We start from the raw sequence: 16,121 nt of genomic DNA, 5'->3' as shown, positions 1-16,121 counted from the left end.
TCACTCATTCTAAAGACTCATGACAAACCAGAAAACCCAATTCAAATAAATACATAGTTGTTTGTTTGGTTAAATAATTCTATATATACAACCCACAAAACACTTGCAATGCTGTGTAAAAAATACATGCAAATACATTTAAGCTTGTGGGTGTAACATGGAAAAATATGTGGATAGGTTTAAGGGGTATAAATACCCCTGTAATTATAAGACCCTGTACAGCAGTTTAGCCCTGTCCATTCAGGGTACAGCAGTTTAGACCACCAAATCAGCCTGTAGCACTTTAGCTCAACCAAGGTCAGACCAAAGACTATAATAATGAGGAAACCAATCGGTTGAAAATTTAATAAGTTCTCGGAACTGTCATCATGATGTCTGCCCGTCAACAAAAAGAGACAATCTGTTGGTTGCTGCTTACATCATGACCAGAGGTGTGTCAGCATGCTAGAGAGGAAAGCTCCTCTGATATGGAGATCTGCGTAGATGCAGTAGCCATAATGAGCCAAAAACTATGTACTTTTGAGCCAAAGGATATAAATGGTTGATGAGTAATGGTTGTTTGACCTTCAGTTTCCAGTATGCCAGCTTCTCCCCCTTCAAAGAGATGGGAGGCTGCTGGTGTTTTTTTAAAGATGGCCACCCAATAAACAGATTTGCCTATATGGTGTTTGGTTACTCAGTGCTCTGTTAGCCTCTGTAAGCACTGGTGTCTGGGATGATATCTGTTTATGTTTCATCTACACCAGTGATGATTGGTGATAAAACATAATGTACACCACTCTGTCCAGGCCAGGAATTTAGGATCTGGTGTCCACTGTGCTGCTCCTCCTGTCAGTTAGTCCTCTGGAGCTGAAGCCTCTTTAGATAAACCCTCTCTGCTTTCAAGTTTTTCAGCACCTGACTAGAGTTGAATGACCTCATTCAAGACATTTTCCTTCCAATTTAACCAGCAAAAGAAAAATTTAAAACATTCAGTTGGTTCTTTGAGTTACCTTGGTTTCATACATAATTATTTTCTTTGCTAAAGAACCAAAGAAAAAAAAATTGTCCCTGAACTGACCTCAGCAAGACAATGTTGTCTATGAACAAATGGTTCAATACAGTATAGTTAATGTTTTTGAATAGCCAAGTTAAAGCCCTGACCTTAATCCAGTAAAAATGTTGTGGAAGGACCTGAAGCAGCCCATCAGGTTATCAGAAGCAAATTTCAAATATTTGTGTGTTATTGATTTGTTTTAGTTCTGTGCATCTACTTTAGAACTTTTGTGTAAAATATTGTGTAAACAGTTCTATAAAAATCTGAGAATGTTTTAGGTCATGATTATTCCATAAATCCAGAAAACTAAAGGGTTGACAAAGAGAAACAGTACTGTATAGAACTCTGACAATTCTAACAATCATTCAAATACATCAAATATTTCCCCTAATATAAAACATCCTCAAGTACAACAAAAACTCTATCCAAAAAGGGGCTCCACTATTAGAAGTACAGTAACCGAACAGAAGCCCTTAGCTTAGAGCACATATTCATTATTCACTCCTTCCAGAACATTAGCGTTAGCAACTAAAAGATTAGCTTTTCTAATAAAAACTGCAGTTTCCCACAGCTCACTGTCCCACAACCACATTTTTATCATCCAGAGGGGATTTTGGACACTGTGGTGAACTGATTAGAGTCTCAAGGAGTCTCGAAGATGCTTCAAGCTTTGCTCTGACAAATGCAAGTGTGCAGGGGGTGAGATGAGGGCAGGCAAAATGCATTAAATCACACTCAGTGGCATCTATATACATCAGCCACTCTAATATAAAAACAATTAAAGAGTCTAGTAGAGCAGCCAGCTGCCCTGCTGCCCCACTGCACACACCTTAATGTGAGCTCTCATACTACCATTCACAAGTTAAACAGACGTTTGATACTATGAAAATTTCACTGCAGCAGTAGTACTGACTGTACTGTAGACTGTAGCTAGTATAGTATAGACTGAGTGCCTATGAAAATCCATGGGTTAGTCAGACTCGGTACGGTTTATGGACCTAGCCTCAATTCTTTTTGCTGACATCAATATTATTCATTGTGTTTTTATCTCATAGAGCACACTAATGTAAATAAGCTGATACACTGACCTTGTTTTTTGGTTTATTCATTTGGGAATTTTGAAACATTCTAAATAATTAAACATTTATTGATTTTTAAATAGATGTTGGTGCAGGTAGACCCTGTGGAGCAGATATAGGTTTAATATAGACTACAGTTTCAGAGGAAGTTCTTCAGTCAGTACGTGACTCCAGCACTTCCTCCTCCATCAGCTCCAGAAACTCGGGCAAAAGCTTTTTAGTGTCCTCATAGATCTGTCTGTCCACTGTGATTAAGATCAGACAGCAGGAGAGCGTTTACTGCATCCAGACGTGTGATAGAAGTGCTAAACAATGACCATTTACAGCTCTACACACACACACACACACACACACACACTGTGTCTCCCCTGCAAACTCCCTCTCCACCCCCGCTCTCTCACTCTCTATCTCGTCCTCACACTCTCTCGCTTTTACAAGAAACAGCAGTGGCATTTCCCTGCTCTCCACCGCCACCTCCAACATGACTGCAGCACGGGGGAGGGGAGAGAGGGGATGCAGTGCAGGAGCTTTTTGTGGTCTGTGTTTTACTGCCCATGTTTTAGACAGTCTGTGTTTCTGACAGTCAGTGTTTTAGACAGTTTGTGTGTTTTAGATGGTTGTTGTGTCTGTTTCTATCAGTCTGTGTTTCTGTCAGTCAGTGTTTCAGACAGTCTGTGTTTTAGACAGTCTGTGTTTCTGTCAGTCAGTGTTTCAGACAGTCTGTGTTTTAGACAGTCTGTGTTTCTGTCAGTCAGTGTTTCAGACAGTCTGTGTTTTAGACAGTCTGTGTTTCTGTCAGTCAGTGTTTCAGACAGTCTTTGTTTTAGACAGTCTGTGTTTCTGTCAGTCAGTGTTTCAGACAGTCTGTGTTTTTAACAGTCTGTGTTTCTGTCAGTCAGTGTTTTAGACAGTCTTTGTTTCTGTCAGTCTGTGTTTCTGTCAGTCAGTGTTTCAGACAGTCTGTGTTTTGAACAGTCTGTGTTTCTGTCAGTCAGTGTTTTAGACAGTCTTTGTTTCTGTCAGTCTGTGTTTTAGACAGTTTATGTGTTTTAGATGGTTGTTGCGTCTGTTTCTATCAGTCTGTGTTTCTGTCAGTTCGGTTTTAGACAGTTTGTGTGTGTGTGTTTGTCAGTCTGTGTTTTTAACGGTTTGTGTGTCTGTTTCTTTCAGTCAGTGTTTTAGACGTTTTGTGTGTGTGTTTCTCTCAGTCAGTGTTTTAGACGGTTTGTGTGTGTTTCCCTCAGTCAGTGTTTTAGGTGGTTTGTGTGTGTGTTTCTGTCAGTCAGTGTTTTAGACGGTTTGTGTGTCTGTTTCTGTCAGTCAGTGTTTTAGACAGGTTGTGAGTGTGTTTCTGTCAGTCTATGTTTTAGATGGTTTGTGTGTGTGTTTCTCTCAGTCTGTGTTTTTGACGGTTTGTGTGTCTGTTTCTGTCAGTTAGTGTTTTAAACGGTTTGTGTGTCTGTTTCTTTCAGTCTGTGTTTTAGACGATTTGTGTGTGTGTTTCTGTCAGCCTGTGTTTTAGACGGTTTGTGTGTGTATTTCTGTCAGTCAGTGTTTTAGACGATTTGTGTGTGTGTTTCTCTCAGTCTGTGTTTTGGACGGTTTGTGTGTCTGTTTCTGTCAGTCTGTGTTTTAGACGGTTTGTGTGTCTGTTTCTGTCAGTCAGTGTTTTAGACGGGTTGTGAGTGTGTTTCTGTCAGTCTGTGTTTTAGGCGGTTTGTGTGTGTGTTTCTCTCAGTCTGTGTTTTAAACGGTTTGTGTGTGTGTTTCTCTCAGTCTGTGTTTTGGACGGTTTGTGTGTCTGTTTCTTTCATTCTGTGTTTTGGACGGTTTGTGTGTGTATTTCTGTCAGTCAGTGTTTTAGACGGTTTGTGTGTGTGTTTCTCTCAGTCTGTGTTTTAGACGATTTGTGTGTGTGTTTCTGTCAGTCTGTGTTTTAGACGGTTTGTGTGTGTATTTCTGTCAGTCAGTGTTTTAGACGGTTTGTGTGTGTGTTTCTCTCAGTCTCTGTTTTAGACTGTTTGTGTGTGTGTGTCTTTCTGTCAGTCTGTGTTTTAGACGGTTTGTGTGTGTATTTCTGTCAGTCTGTGTTTTAGACGGTTTGTGTGTGTATTTCTGTCAGTCAGTGTTTTAGACGGTTTGTGTGTGTGTTTATGTCAGTCAGTGTTTTAGACGGTTTGTGTGTGTTTCTGTCAGTCTGTGTTTTAGACGGTTTGTGTGTGTATTTCTGTCAGTCTGTGTTTTAGACGGTTTGTGTGTGTGTTGCTGTCAGTCAGTGTTTTAGACGATTTGTGTGTGTGTTTCTGTCAGTCTGTGTTTTAGACGGTTTGTGTGTGTATTTCTGTCAGTCAGAGTTTTAGACGGTTTGTGTGTCTGTTTCTGTCAGTCTGTGTTTTAGACGGTTTGTGTGTCTGTTTCTGTGAGTCAGTGTTTTAGACGGGTTGTGAGTGTGTTTCTGTCAGTGTTTCAGACAGTCTTTGTTTTAGACAGTCTGTGTTTCTGTCAGTCAGTGTTTCAGACAGTCTGTGTTTTTAACAGTCTGTGTTTCTGTCAGTCAGTGTTTTAGACAGTCTTTGTTTCTGTCAGTCTGTGTTTCTGTCAGTCAGTGTTTCAGACAGTCTGTGTTTTGAACAGTCTGTGTTTCTGTCAGTCAGTGTTTTAGACAGTCTTTGTTTCTGTCAGTCTGTGTTTTAGACAGTTTATGTGTTTTAGATGGTTGTTGCGTCTGTTTCTATCAGTCTGTGTTTCTGTCAGTTCGGTTTTAGACAGTTTGTGTGTGTGTGTTTGTCAGTCTGTGTTTTTAACGGTTTGTGTGTCTGTTTCTTTCAGTCAGTGTTTTAGATGGTTTGTGTGTGTGTTTCTCTCAGTCAGTGTTTTAGACGGTTTGTGTGTGTTTCCCTCAGTCAGTGTTTTAGGTGGTTTGTGTGTGTGTTTCTGTCAGTCAGTGTTTTAGACGGTTTGTGTGTCTGTTTCTGTCAGTCAGTGTTTTAGACAGGTTGTGAGTGTGTTTCTGTCAGTCTATGTTTTAGATGGTTTGTGTGTGTGTTTCTCTCAGTCTGTGTTTTTGACGGTTTGTGTGTCTGTTTCTGTCAGTCAGTGTTTTAAACGGTTTGTGTGTCTGTTTCTTTCAGTCTGTGTTTTGGACGGTTTGTGTGTCTGTTTCTGTCAGTCTGTGTTTTGGACGGTTTGTGTGTGTATTTCTGTCAGTCTGTGTTTTGGACGGTTTGTGTGTGTATTTCTGTCAGTCAGTGTTTTAGACGATTTGTGTGTGTGTTTCTGTCAGTCTGTGTTTTAGACGGTTTGTGTGTGTATTTCTGTCAGTCAGTGTTTTAGACGATTTGTGTGTGTGTTTCTCTCAGTCTGTGTTTTGGACGGTTTGTGTGTCTGTTTCTGTCAGTCTGTGTTTTAGACGGTTTGTGTGTCTGTTTCTGTCAGTCAGTGTTTTAGACGGGTTGTGAGTGTGTTTCTGTCAGTCTGTGTTTTAGACGGTTTGTGTGTGTGTTTCTCTCAGTCTGTGTTTTAAACGGTTTGTGTGTGTGTTTCTCTCAGTCTGTGTTTTGGACGGTTTGTGTGTCTGTTTCTTTCATTCTGTGTTTTGGACGGTTTGTGTGTGTATTTCTGTCAGTCAGTGTTTTAGACGATTTGTGTGTGTGTTTCTGTCAGTCTGTGTTTTAGACGGTTTGTGTGTGTATTTCTGTCAGTCAGTGTTTTAGACGGTTTGTGTGTGTGTTTCTCTCAGTCTCTGTTTTAGACTGTTTGTGTGTGTGTGTCTTTCTGTCAGTCTGTGTTTTAGACGATTTGTGTGTGTGTTTCTGTCAGTCTGTGTTTTAGACGGTTTGTGTGTGTTTCCCTCAGTCAGTGTTTTAGGTGGTTTGTGTGTGTGTTTCTGTCAGTCTGTGTTTTAGACGGTTTGTGTGTCTGTTTCTGTGAGTCAGTGTTTTAGACGGGTTGTGTGTGTGTTTCTGTCAGTCTGTGTTTTAGACGGTTTGTGTGTCTTTCCCTCAGTCAGTGTTTTAGGTGGTTTGTGTGTGTGTTTCTGTCAGTCTGTGTTTTAGACGGTTTGTGTGTCTGTTTCTGTGAGTCAGTGTTTTAGACGGGTTGTGAGTGTGTTTCTGTCAGTCAATGTTTTAGATGGTTTGTGTGTGTGTTTCTCTCAGTCTGTGTTTTTGACGGTTTGTGTGTCTGTTTCTGTCAGTCAGTGTTTTAAACGGTTTGTGTGTCTGTTTCTTTCAGTCTGTGTTTTGGACGGTTTGTGTGTCTGTTTCTGTCAGTCTGTGTTTTGGACGGTTTGTGTGTGTATTTCTGTCAGTCTGTGTTTTGGACGGTTTGTGTGTGTATTTCTGTCAGTCAGTGTTTTAGACGATTTGTGTGTTTCTGTCAGTCTGTGTTTTAGACGGTTTGTGTGTGTATTTCTGTCAGTCTGTGTTTTAGACGGTTTGTGTGTGTGTTTCTCTCAGTCTGTGTTTTGGACGGTTTGTGTGTCTGTTTCTGTCAGTCTGTGTTTTAGACGGTTTGTGTGTCTGTTTCTGTCAGTCAGTGTTTTAGACGGGTTGTGAGTGTGTTTCTGTCAGTCTGTGTTTTAGACGGTTTGTGTGTGTGTTTCTCTCAGTCTGTGTTTTAAACGGTTTGTGTGTGTGTTTCTCTCAGTCTGTGTTTTGGACGGTTTGTGTGTCTGTTTCTTTCATTCTGTGTTTTGGACGGTTTGTGTGTGTATTTCTGTCAGTCAGTGTTTTAGACGATTTGTGTGTGTGTTTCTGTCAGTCTGTGTTTTAGACGGTTTGTGTGTGTATTTCTGTCAGTCAGTGTTTTAGATGGTTTGTGTGTGTGTTTCTCTCAGTCTCTGTTTTAGACTGTTTGTGTGTGTGTCTTTCTGTCAGTCTGTGTTTTAGACGGTTTGTGTGTGTATTTCTGTCAGTCTGTGTTTTAGACGGTTTGTGTGTGTATTTCTGTCAGTCAGTGTTTTAGACGGTTTGTGTGTGTGTTTATGTCAGTCAGTGTTTTAGACGGTTTGTGTGTGTTTCTGTCAGTCTGTGTTTTAGACGGTTTGTGTGTGTATTTCTGTCAGTCTGTGTTTTAGACGGTTTGTGTGTGTGTTGCTGTCAGTCAGTGTTTTAGACGATTTGTGTGTGTGTTTCTGTCAGTCTGTGTTTTAGACGGTTTGTGTGTGTATTTCTCTCAGTCTGTGTTTTAAACGGTTTGTGTGTGTGTTTCTCTCAGTCTGTGTTTTGGACGGTTTGTGTGTCTGTTTCTTTCATTCTGTGTTTTGGACCGTTTGTGTGTCTGTTTCTGTCAGTCTGTGTTTTAGACGGTTTGTGTGTGTGTTTATGTCAGTCTGTGTTTTAGACGGTTTGTGTGTGTGTTTATGCCAGTCTGTGTTTTAGACGGTTTGTGTGTGTGTTTCTCTCAGGCTGTGTTTTGGACTGTTTGTGTGTCTGTTTCTGTCAGTCAGTGTTTTAGACGGTTTGTGTGTGTGTTGCTGTCAGTCAGTGTTTTAGACGGTTTGTGTGTGTGTTTCTCTCAGTCTGTGTTTTAGACGGTTTGTGTGTGTGTGTTTCTGTCAGTCTGTGTTTTAGATGGTTTGTGTGTGTGTTTCTGTCAGTCTGTGTTTTAGACGGTTTGTGTGTGTATTTCTGTCAGTCTGTGTTTTAGACAGTTTGTGTGTCTGTTTCTGTCAGTCTGTGTTTTAGACGGTTTGTGTGTGTATTTCTGTCAGTCTGTGTTTTAGACGGTTTGTGTGTGAGTTTCTGTCAGTCTGTGTTTTAGACTGTTTGTGTGTGTGTTTCTGTCAGTCTGTGTTTTAGACGGTTTGTGTGTGTATTTCTGTCAGTCTGTGTTTTAGACGGTTTGTGTGTGTGTTTATGTCAGTCTGTGTTTTAGACGGTTTGTGTGTGTGTTGCTGTCAGTCAGTGTTTTAGACGGTTTGTGTGTGTGTTTATGTCAGTCTGTGTTTTAGACGGTTTGTGTGTGTGTTGCTGTCAGTCAGTGTTTTAGACGGTTTGTGTGTGTGTTTCTGTCAGTCTGTGTTTTAGAAGGTTTGTGTGTGTGTTTCTGTCAGTCTGTGTTTTAGACAGTTTGCATTTTTTCCTGTCGGCCCTTTCAGCTTATGTTTCTGTTGTTCCTATTGGTCAGTGGCAGTAACGGTTTATGTTGGTTTATGTTTCTGTTGTTCTGTCAGTCAGTGTTGCAGCTGGTCTGTTATTGTCTTTCTGCTGTAGCACTGGTCTATGTTTCTGCTGGTTCATGTTCCTGTCGGTCTGAATTTCTGTTATTTCTTATGGTCAGTATATCTGTTGTTGTCCATCTGTGTTTCTGTTGGTCTGCATTTCTTTTGGTTTGTGTTCATGTCGGTCTGCATTTCTCTTATCATTCCACTTCAGCACTGACCTAAAAATCTCTATTTAACAACTGCCTCTAAAGAACCTCTTCTAAAGGAACCTGGAGTGTTCCATCACCTCTCAGTCTTCACACTCGCCCTCGTAATTCTATCACTTTCACTCTGAACACCCTTCAGCCTCTTTTCCTCCACTTTAGTGTCCTTCAAATGACCATGAGTATGAAAGGTTTAAATGTGTCACTGCAGAGAAAGAGAGAGAGAAGGGCAGGGAAGTGCAAGTGGTCCTGCTTAAAATTCCTTCATTAGTGTTCTTAATAAACATTATAATTAATCATCAGGTTCATTTTAATAGAACATTTCAAATAGTTATACATGTAGAGCATGATAAACAGCTCAGTATGAACAGCTCAGTATGAACAGCTCAGTATAAACAGCTCGGTATGAACAGCTCAGTATGAACAGCTCAGTATGAACAGCTCAGTATAAACAGCTCAGTATGAACAGCTCAGTATGAACAGCTCAGTATAAACAGCTCAGTATAAACAGCTCAGTATGAACAGCTCAGTATGAACAGCTCAGTATGAACAGCTCAGTATGAACAGCTCAGTATGAACAGCTCAGTATACTGTATCTTACCATAAGAGTACAGAGCTTTGATTCCTCATATTCCTGAGGTATTTACACAAAGTGGAAAGGCCTGTTCTATCTGTGCATTTTCTGACCAACACTGGATTTGCAACCAAGATAGAATTGGTATCATGTTATCTGCTAGGATTGCACTAGATGTGGGTACAAAGACTGAATATGACTGTCAACAAATACACCTGATTAAACTGCATTTGTAAACTCAGTAGTAACTATACCTGATCTGAGCGTGTACAAGAGAGAAACACAGAATGCATTTCGTAGATCAGAATTAAGTTCTGTCTATTTGTCTCATCCACATCATCTCTATTCAGGTGGCTATCAAAAAGCCATTTTTCATTCATTTTGAACAATGATTTTGTACTGTGATTTGTTTGGTTCTACCTCTGGTGATGCACCTCTTGAACCTTGTTTACAGATATCTAGTAGATATCAGTACACAGCTCACTGAACACACAGAAGCATGTGGCCAGGTCTTATATTGTATTCTGTACTGTACTGTTTTTTTTTTAAGTCTGTGGATACCTCGTGTTGGATGCAAGAACGTTTTGATGTTAAGGTGGAGGAACATCTCAGATTCAGTAGGTTCTGGGGAGATTAGGATCTGCGGGCATTATTAAAGCTCATACAGTAAAGCTTATAGAATGATCGCTGTAGGCTGCTCCTACCCTATGCATAGATGTGAACCCTACCCATTCAGAATACACTGGAGCCTGACACACCTTCACAGAAATTACTGTAACTATATGTTGCGTGACCTGAAACTGCGTGACACTCTGTGGACACACACTCAGAAGTATAAATGCACTCTGCTACGTAGAGCACTTGCTCGCTTATTGGTGAATACAAGAACAAGTACATTATCATAGTATGGGGCCTGATACTGATCCCAGTAACATTATTCATGCACCCACAGTATACAAAAAAACTACAAGGAAAGTGTGCAGAGTTTTGACTATGACACACTGACCTGCCATCCTGATGACTCATGACTAATGACATGTTCACTGATATGAATGTTTTTCTTTGTGTCATGAACTTGTGTCAGTCCTGACACTGTCATGGCATGCACCCACACCTGACTTCACTGACTCCACTGATCACATGACGCTAAAGCGTTCCCGTTCTCTGAGTTACTAAGTCGCTCCATCTGTCCTCCCCAGTATATATACTCCTCTATTTGCTCAGTTCAGTGCTGAGAATTTAATCTAGTTTTCCTCACTCTTCTACAACGCATTTCATTGTTTTGCGTTCTTCGCTGCTGACCCTTTTAGTATCACAGTTTATCATCTTTTCTTTGCCCATTCTAATGATTACCTGTTGTTGTTGCTGTTGTTGTTTTTGTATTTTTGGACCTCTTTTTTGCTTTTCCCTTGATTTGCTGGATTTGTATGAACCTGCTTTTCCTGACTACTCTTTGGCATGTTGTTTACATTTGCTACCATTTTGTTACTGACCTTGCCTGTCTCTCGCAACTCTTGTGCGCCACTTCTGTAATAAACTCTGCCATTGTTATCTGTGAGTGTCTGTCCCCTTAGCCTAGCCTGCTTGAGAAATTGTAGTTTATATAAATTATTTACAAATTTCACCACTACTGCAGGCCTGCGTTTGTTCAAGTCTAACATTTCAGTCATGTTCATTAGTATTTTTTGATTGGATGCTGGGTTTAAGGTCCCATCCCTGCTTTTAGTGGACTACCTGTTATTATTCTAGGAAAGCATCTAATAACTACTGCTTAACTTTTGAGATGTTTTATTTTTATTTTTTTACAAAATGCATCTGTTTTAACTATTAAAGAAGCATGTCCGAGAGGGACTTAAAATACATTTTTAAAGCTTGTTGTCCAAAGAAGATTATCCTTTTCAGTACTGTAATTTGCAGTGTCTGAAAAAATCTCATTTCTGATTGGGTGCGCAAGATGCACGATACAGTGATCTGACCCTACCCTTGCACAGAACTAACGTCAGTCCAGCAAGTTCATTTCCTCCATCACGGTGAAGGGAGAACTGTAATATCCCGACACACCAGCGCACACATTCACTCCCACACCTAAACATCTCAGCACTCCTTCAGGACCTCTAAGAGGAGAGAGAGAGGGAGGAGAGAAGGAGAGAAATAGTCTGACAACTCCCTCAGACAAAGCCAGAGATGGGGTTTCCCTAATTAAATTTGAGAGAGGCTAACAATCCTTCTCGACCTGACACACACTGCCTCCAGGCTTCTGCTGGACACTAACAAAGCCAGTCCGCTCCTTCCTCTGGAGTCCTTTTACAAACCACAGAGCGGATGTTTAAGCTCTGAATATCCTGCATCCCAAACTGCTCATCCGCTGCGCTCCACAACTGCTTTTATAAATGTAGGTGTGACACTACTTTGGCAAATAATTTATATGAACTTTTCTTCTTTAACTTCCAATACATTGAAAAGATATCCAGGATTAGCATTGCTGAAAGTATGAATGCTAAACTTCTAAAAACTCAACATGCTTGGAGTAGAACACTAACTGCTAATTCTGTTACATAACTGCCCTACACACCTATAAACAACTCCCATGTTGGACTCCTAGCTGTAAAATTTTAACATCACTAGAGAGCAGAGCAGTTGCAGCACAGATATAAATGATTGTCTGAAATGGTGCTTTACCTGCTCTGAGAAGAGTAGCACTATCCCTGCCGACCACAAACCACTAATCTGCCATCTTGTTTTGTCGCTATGTCATAGCTACTATTTCAGCGAATCTTCACAAAAATAGGGCAAATAGACTCATATTCTTAGATAAGTAAGTGTACATTTGAAAAACAAGGTCATCAGTCATGCATGTAGATATCATTATAGACAATAAATCATGTGACTAGATCAGCGTCAGTGTGTGAAGACGATAAAGGAATGTTGAGTCAAAAATGCTGATGATGCTAACAGTGAATGGAAGTGAACAGTCAACAAAAAGCAGTATTCACCTGACATCACATGAACTGGTGACTACTAGCATCTATTCACTGTTAGCAACGTTAGCATGTATGGCTGAACTTTTGCTTTGAAGCCCAGTCTCAAAAAGCACATTTGTGGTTTAGTCCTCGTGAGCATGTGCCTGTGGAAATCACAAGGCTGAGCTCTGGGACCAGAGTGATTTTAGGTCCATGAATCTTTTCTTTCATCATACGAGGTCTTGCAGGAATAATCACCATCATTCTCCAACACACACTCTCTGGAGGGTCATCCACCTGTGTGTTAGGGCAAACCAAATCAGAAAGACTGTGTGTGTGTTCAGACTTACAGCTTTAGGTTTAAATGGTGGTTGAACCTCTTTGTTCTCCAGTTTTTCCCAATCCATGTAGCGGAAAAAGCCGTGCTCCCTGATGTCCCGTTCACCCTCCGGACCACAGCCCAGACGCTTCCCAGGATGCTTAGTCATCAACTGCAACACACAAAGCAGCAGTTTAGCCCCAACACTTTAGTCTACATTAGTTTAGCCCACCCACTCATTTTACAGCAGTTTAGCTCCTCCCCTTTACTCTACAGCAGTTTAGCTCACCCATTCAGCCTACAGCAGTTTAGCTTCACTCATTCAGTCTACAGCAGTTTAGCTCCACCCACTCATTTTACAGCAGTTTAGCTCCTCCCCTTTACTCTACAGCAGTTTAGCTCACCCATTCAGTCTACAGCAGTTTAGCTTCACCCATTCAGCCTACAGCAGTTTAGCTCCACCTATTCAGTCTCCGCCAAGGACGGTCCCAAGCCCGGCTGCAAAAGGAGGAGGGTTGGGCGTGGGGCTAGCTACCCCACCCTGTAAAAAACACTCTTGCTACAGAAACGCCAACAAGAATATTAACAGACACCATGGACCTGGGAGAAGATGGACCTCCAGCTGGAAGGAGTATGAAATCAGACAGTGAAAGCCAGAGTCATCTGGAAGCTGTCAGGCCGAAGATCATCATCTCTACCAGGACCACTACTACCATCGCTACATGGAACGTCCGGACCATGTACGAGACTGAGAAGACAGCGCAAGTGGCAGCAGTTTAGCTTCACCCATTCAGCCTACAGCAGTTTAGCTTCACCCATTCAGCCTACAGCAGTTTAGCTTCACCCATTCAGCCTACAGCAGTTTAGCTTCACCCATTCAGCCTACAGCAGTTTAGCTTCACTCATTCAGCCTACAGCAGTTTAGCTTCACCCATTCAGCCTACAGCAGTTTAGCTTCACCCATTCAGCCTACAGCAGTTTAGCTTCACCCATTCAGTCTACAGCAGTTTAGCTTCACCCATTCAGCCTACAGCAGTTTAGCCCCATCTATTAAGTCTACAGCAGTTTAGCTTCACTCATTCAGTCTACAGCAGTTTAGCTTCACCCATTCAGTCTACAGCAGTTTAGCTTCACCCATTCAGCCTACAGCAGTTTAGCTTCACCCATTCAGTCTACAGCAGTTTAGCTTCACCCATTCAGTCTACAGCAGTTTAGCTTCACCCATTTATTCTACAGCAGTTTAGCTTCACCCATTCATTCTACAGCAGTTTAGCTTCACCCATTCATTCTACAGCAGTTTAGCCCCATCTATTAAGTCTACAGCAGTTTAGCTTCACTCATTTAGTCTACAGCAGTTTAGCTTCACTCATTCAGCCTACAGCAGTTTAGCTTCACCCATTCAGTCTACAGCAGTTTAGCTTCACTCATTCAGTCTACAGCAGTTTAGCTTCACCTATTCAGTCTACAGCAGTTTAGCTTCACTCATTCAGTCTACAGCAGTTTAGCTTCACTCATTCAGTCTACAGCAGTTTAGCCCCATCTATTAAGTCTACAGCAGTTTAGCTTCACTCATTCAGTCTACAGCAGTTTAACTTCACTCATTCAGTCTACAGCAGTTTAGCTTCACTCATTCAGTCTACAGCAGTTTAGCCCCATCTATTAAGTCTACAGCAGTTTAGCTTCACTCATTCATTCTACAGCAGTTTAGCCCCATCTATTAAGTCTACAGCAGTTTAGCTTCACCCATTCAGTCTACAGCAGTTTAGCTTCACTCATTTAGTCTACAGCAGTTTAGCTTCACCTATTCAGTCTACAGCAGTTTAGCTTCACTCATTCAGTCTACAGCAGTTTAGCTTCACTCATTCAGTCTACAGCAGTTTAGCCCCATCTATTAAGTCTACAGCAGTTTAGCTTCACTCATTCAGTCTACAGCAGTTTAGCTTCACTCATTCAGTCTACAGCAGTTTAGCCCCATCTATTAAGTCTACAGCAGTTTAGCTTCACCCATTCAGTCTACAGCAGTTTAGCTTCACCCATTCATTCTACAGCAGTTTAGCCCCATCTATTAAGTCTACAGCAGTTTAGCTTCACCCATTCAGCCTACAGCAGTTTAGCTTCACTCATTCAGTCTACAGCAGTTTAGCTTCACCTATTCAGTCTACAGCAGTTTAGCTTCACCTATTCAGTCTACAGCAGTTTAGCTTCACTCATTCAGTCTACAGCAGTTTAGCCCCATCTATTAAGTCTACAGCAGTTTAGCTTCACTCATTCAGTCTACAGCAGTTTAGCTCACCCATTCAGTCTACAGCAGTTTAGCTTCACCCATTCAGCCTACAGCAGTTTAGCTCCACCTATTCAGTCTCCGCCAAGGACGGTCCCAAGCCCAGCTGCAAAAGGAGGAGGGTTGGGCGTGGGGCTAGCTACCCCACCCTGTAAAAAACACTCTTGCTACAGAAACGCCAACAAGAATATTAACAGACACCATGGACCTGGGAGAAGATGGACCTCCAGCTGGAAGGAGTATGAAATCAGACAGTGAAAGCCAGAGTCATCTGGAAGCTGTCAGGCCGAAGATCATCATCTCTACCAGGACCACTACTACCATCGCTACATGGAACGTCCGGACCATGTACGAGACTGAGAAGACAGCGCAAGTGGCAGCAGTTTAGCTTCACCCATTCAGCCTACAGCAGTTTAGCTTCACCCATTCAGCCTACAGCAGTTTAGCTTCACCCATTCAGCCTACAGCAGTTTAGCTTCACCCATTCAGCCTACAGCAGTTTAGCTTCACCCATTCAGCCTACAGCAGTTTAGCTTCACCCATTCAGCCTACAGCAGTTTAGCTTCACCCATTCAGTCTATAGCAGTTTAGCTTCACTCATTAAGTCTACAGCAGTTTAGCTTCACCCATTCAGTCTACAGCAGTTTAGCTTCACTCATTCAGTCTACAGCAGTTTAGCTTCACCTATTCAGTCTACAGCAGTTTAGCTTCACTCATTCAGTCTATAGCAGTTTAGCTTCACTCATTCAGTCTACAGCAGTTTAGCTTCACCTATTCAGTCTACAGCAGTTTAGCTTCACTCATTCAGTCTACAGCAGTTTAGCCCCATCTATTAAGTCTACAGCAGTTTAGCCCCATCTATTAAGTCTACAGCAGTTTAGCTTCACTCATTCATTCTACAGCAGTTTAGCCCCATCTATTAAGTCTACAGCAGTTTAGCTTCACCCATTCAGTCTACAACAGTTTAGCCCCGCCTATTTATCTTAAAGCTGTTAAGCCCCACTCATTCAGCCTACATCAGTTTAGCTCCACCCATTCAGTTTACAACAGTTTAGCCCCGCCTATTTATCTTAAAGCTGTTTAGCCCCACCCATTCAGTCTATAAAATGTTTAGCCCCACCCATTCAGTCTACAGCAGTTTTGCTCCATTCCTTTAAGCTACAGCAGTTTAAAGGGCATTTGGAGTTAAAGTGTTTGTGGTGGTAGTAGGATGCTGCATTGAATGCGTCTAAAGCGTTTGACGGTTTTATTCCAGTGAGAGGCTTTAGCCTGTGTGTGTGTGTGTGTGTGTGTGTGTGTGTGTGTGTGTGTGTGTGTGTTGCTACTTTTGTTGGAGGTTCTGAGTGTATGAAATATTGATGGCAGCAGAAAAAGTCTTTTCGGCTCTTTGTGTAGTGGAGCTCCCCACACCACTGCCTGAGTTTAACCCTAACACACACACACACACACACACACACACACACACATACACACACACACACACACACACACACACACATACAC

General features: G+C 41.6%; 1 protein-coding gene across 2 annotated transcripts in view; it reads right to left on the bottom strand.

The window, feature by feature from the left end:
- The window catches only part of prkcbb (protein kinase C, beta b), a 243,371-nt gene that overhangs the window by 19,270 nt on the left and 207,980 nt on the right, over positions 1-16,121 (bottom strand). For both annotated transcript variants that reach the window (XM_022685279.2, XM_022685280.2), the window contains exon 16: positions 12,369-12,509. In XM_022685279.2, coding sequence (XP_022541000.1) covers positions 12,369-12,509 — 141 coding nt within the window. The remainder of the gene's footprint in view (positions 1-12,368; positions 12,510-16,121) is intronic.

Source organism: Astyanax mexicanus, chromosome 19 (assembly GCF_023375975.1).
Source record: "Astyanax mexicanus isolate ESR-SI-001 chromosome 19, AstMex3_surface, whole genome shotgun sequence".
Taxonomy (NCBI): Eukaryota; Metazoa; Chordata; class Actinopteri; order Characiformes; family Acestrorhamphidae; genus Astyanax; species Astyanax mexicanus.
Note: the sequence above shows the minus strand (reverse complement) of the source record. Positions and strands in the feature narration are given on the sequence as shown.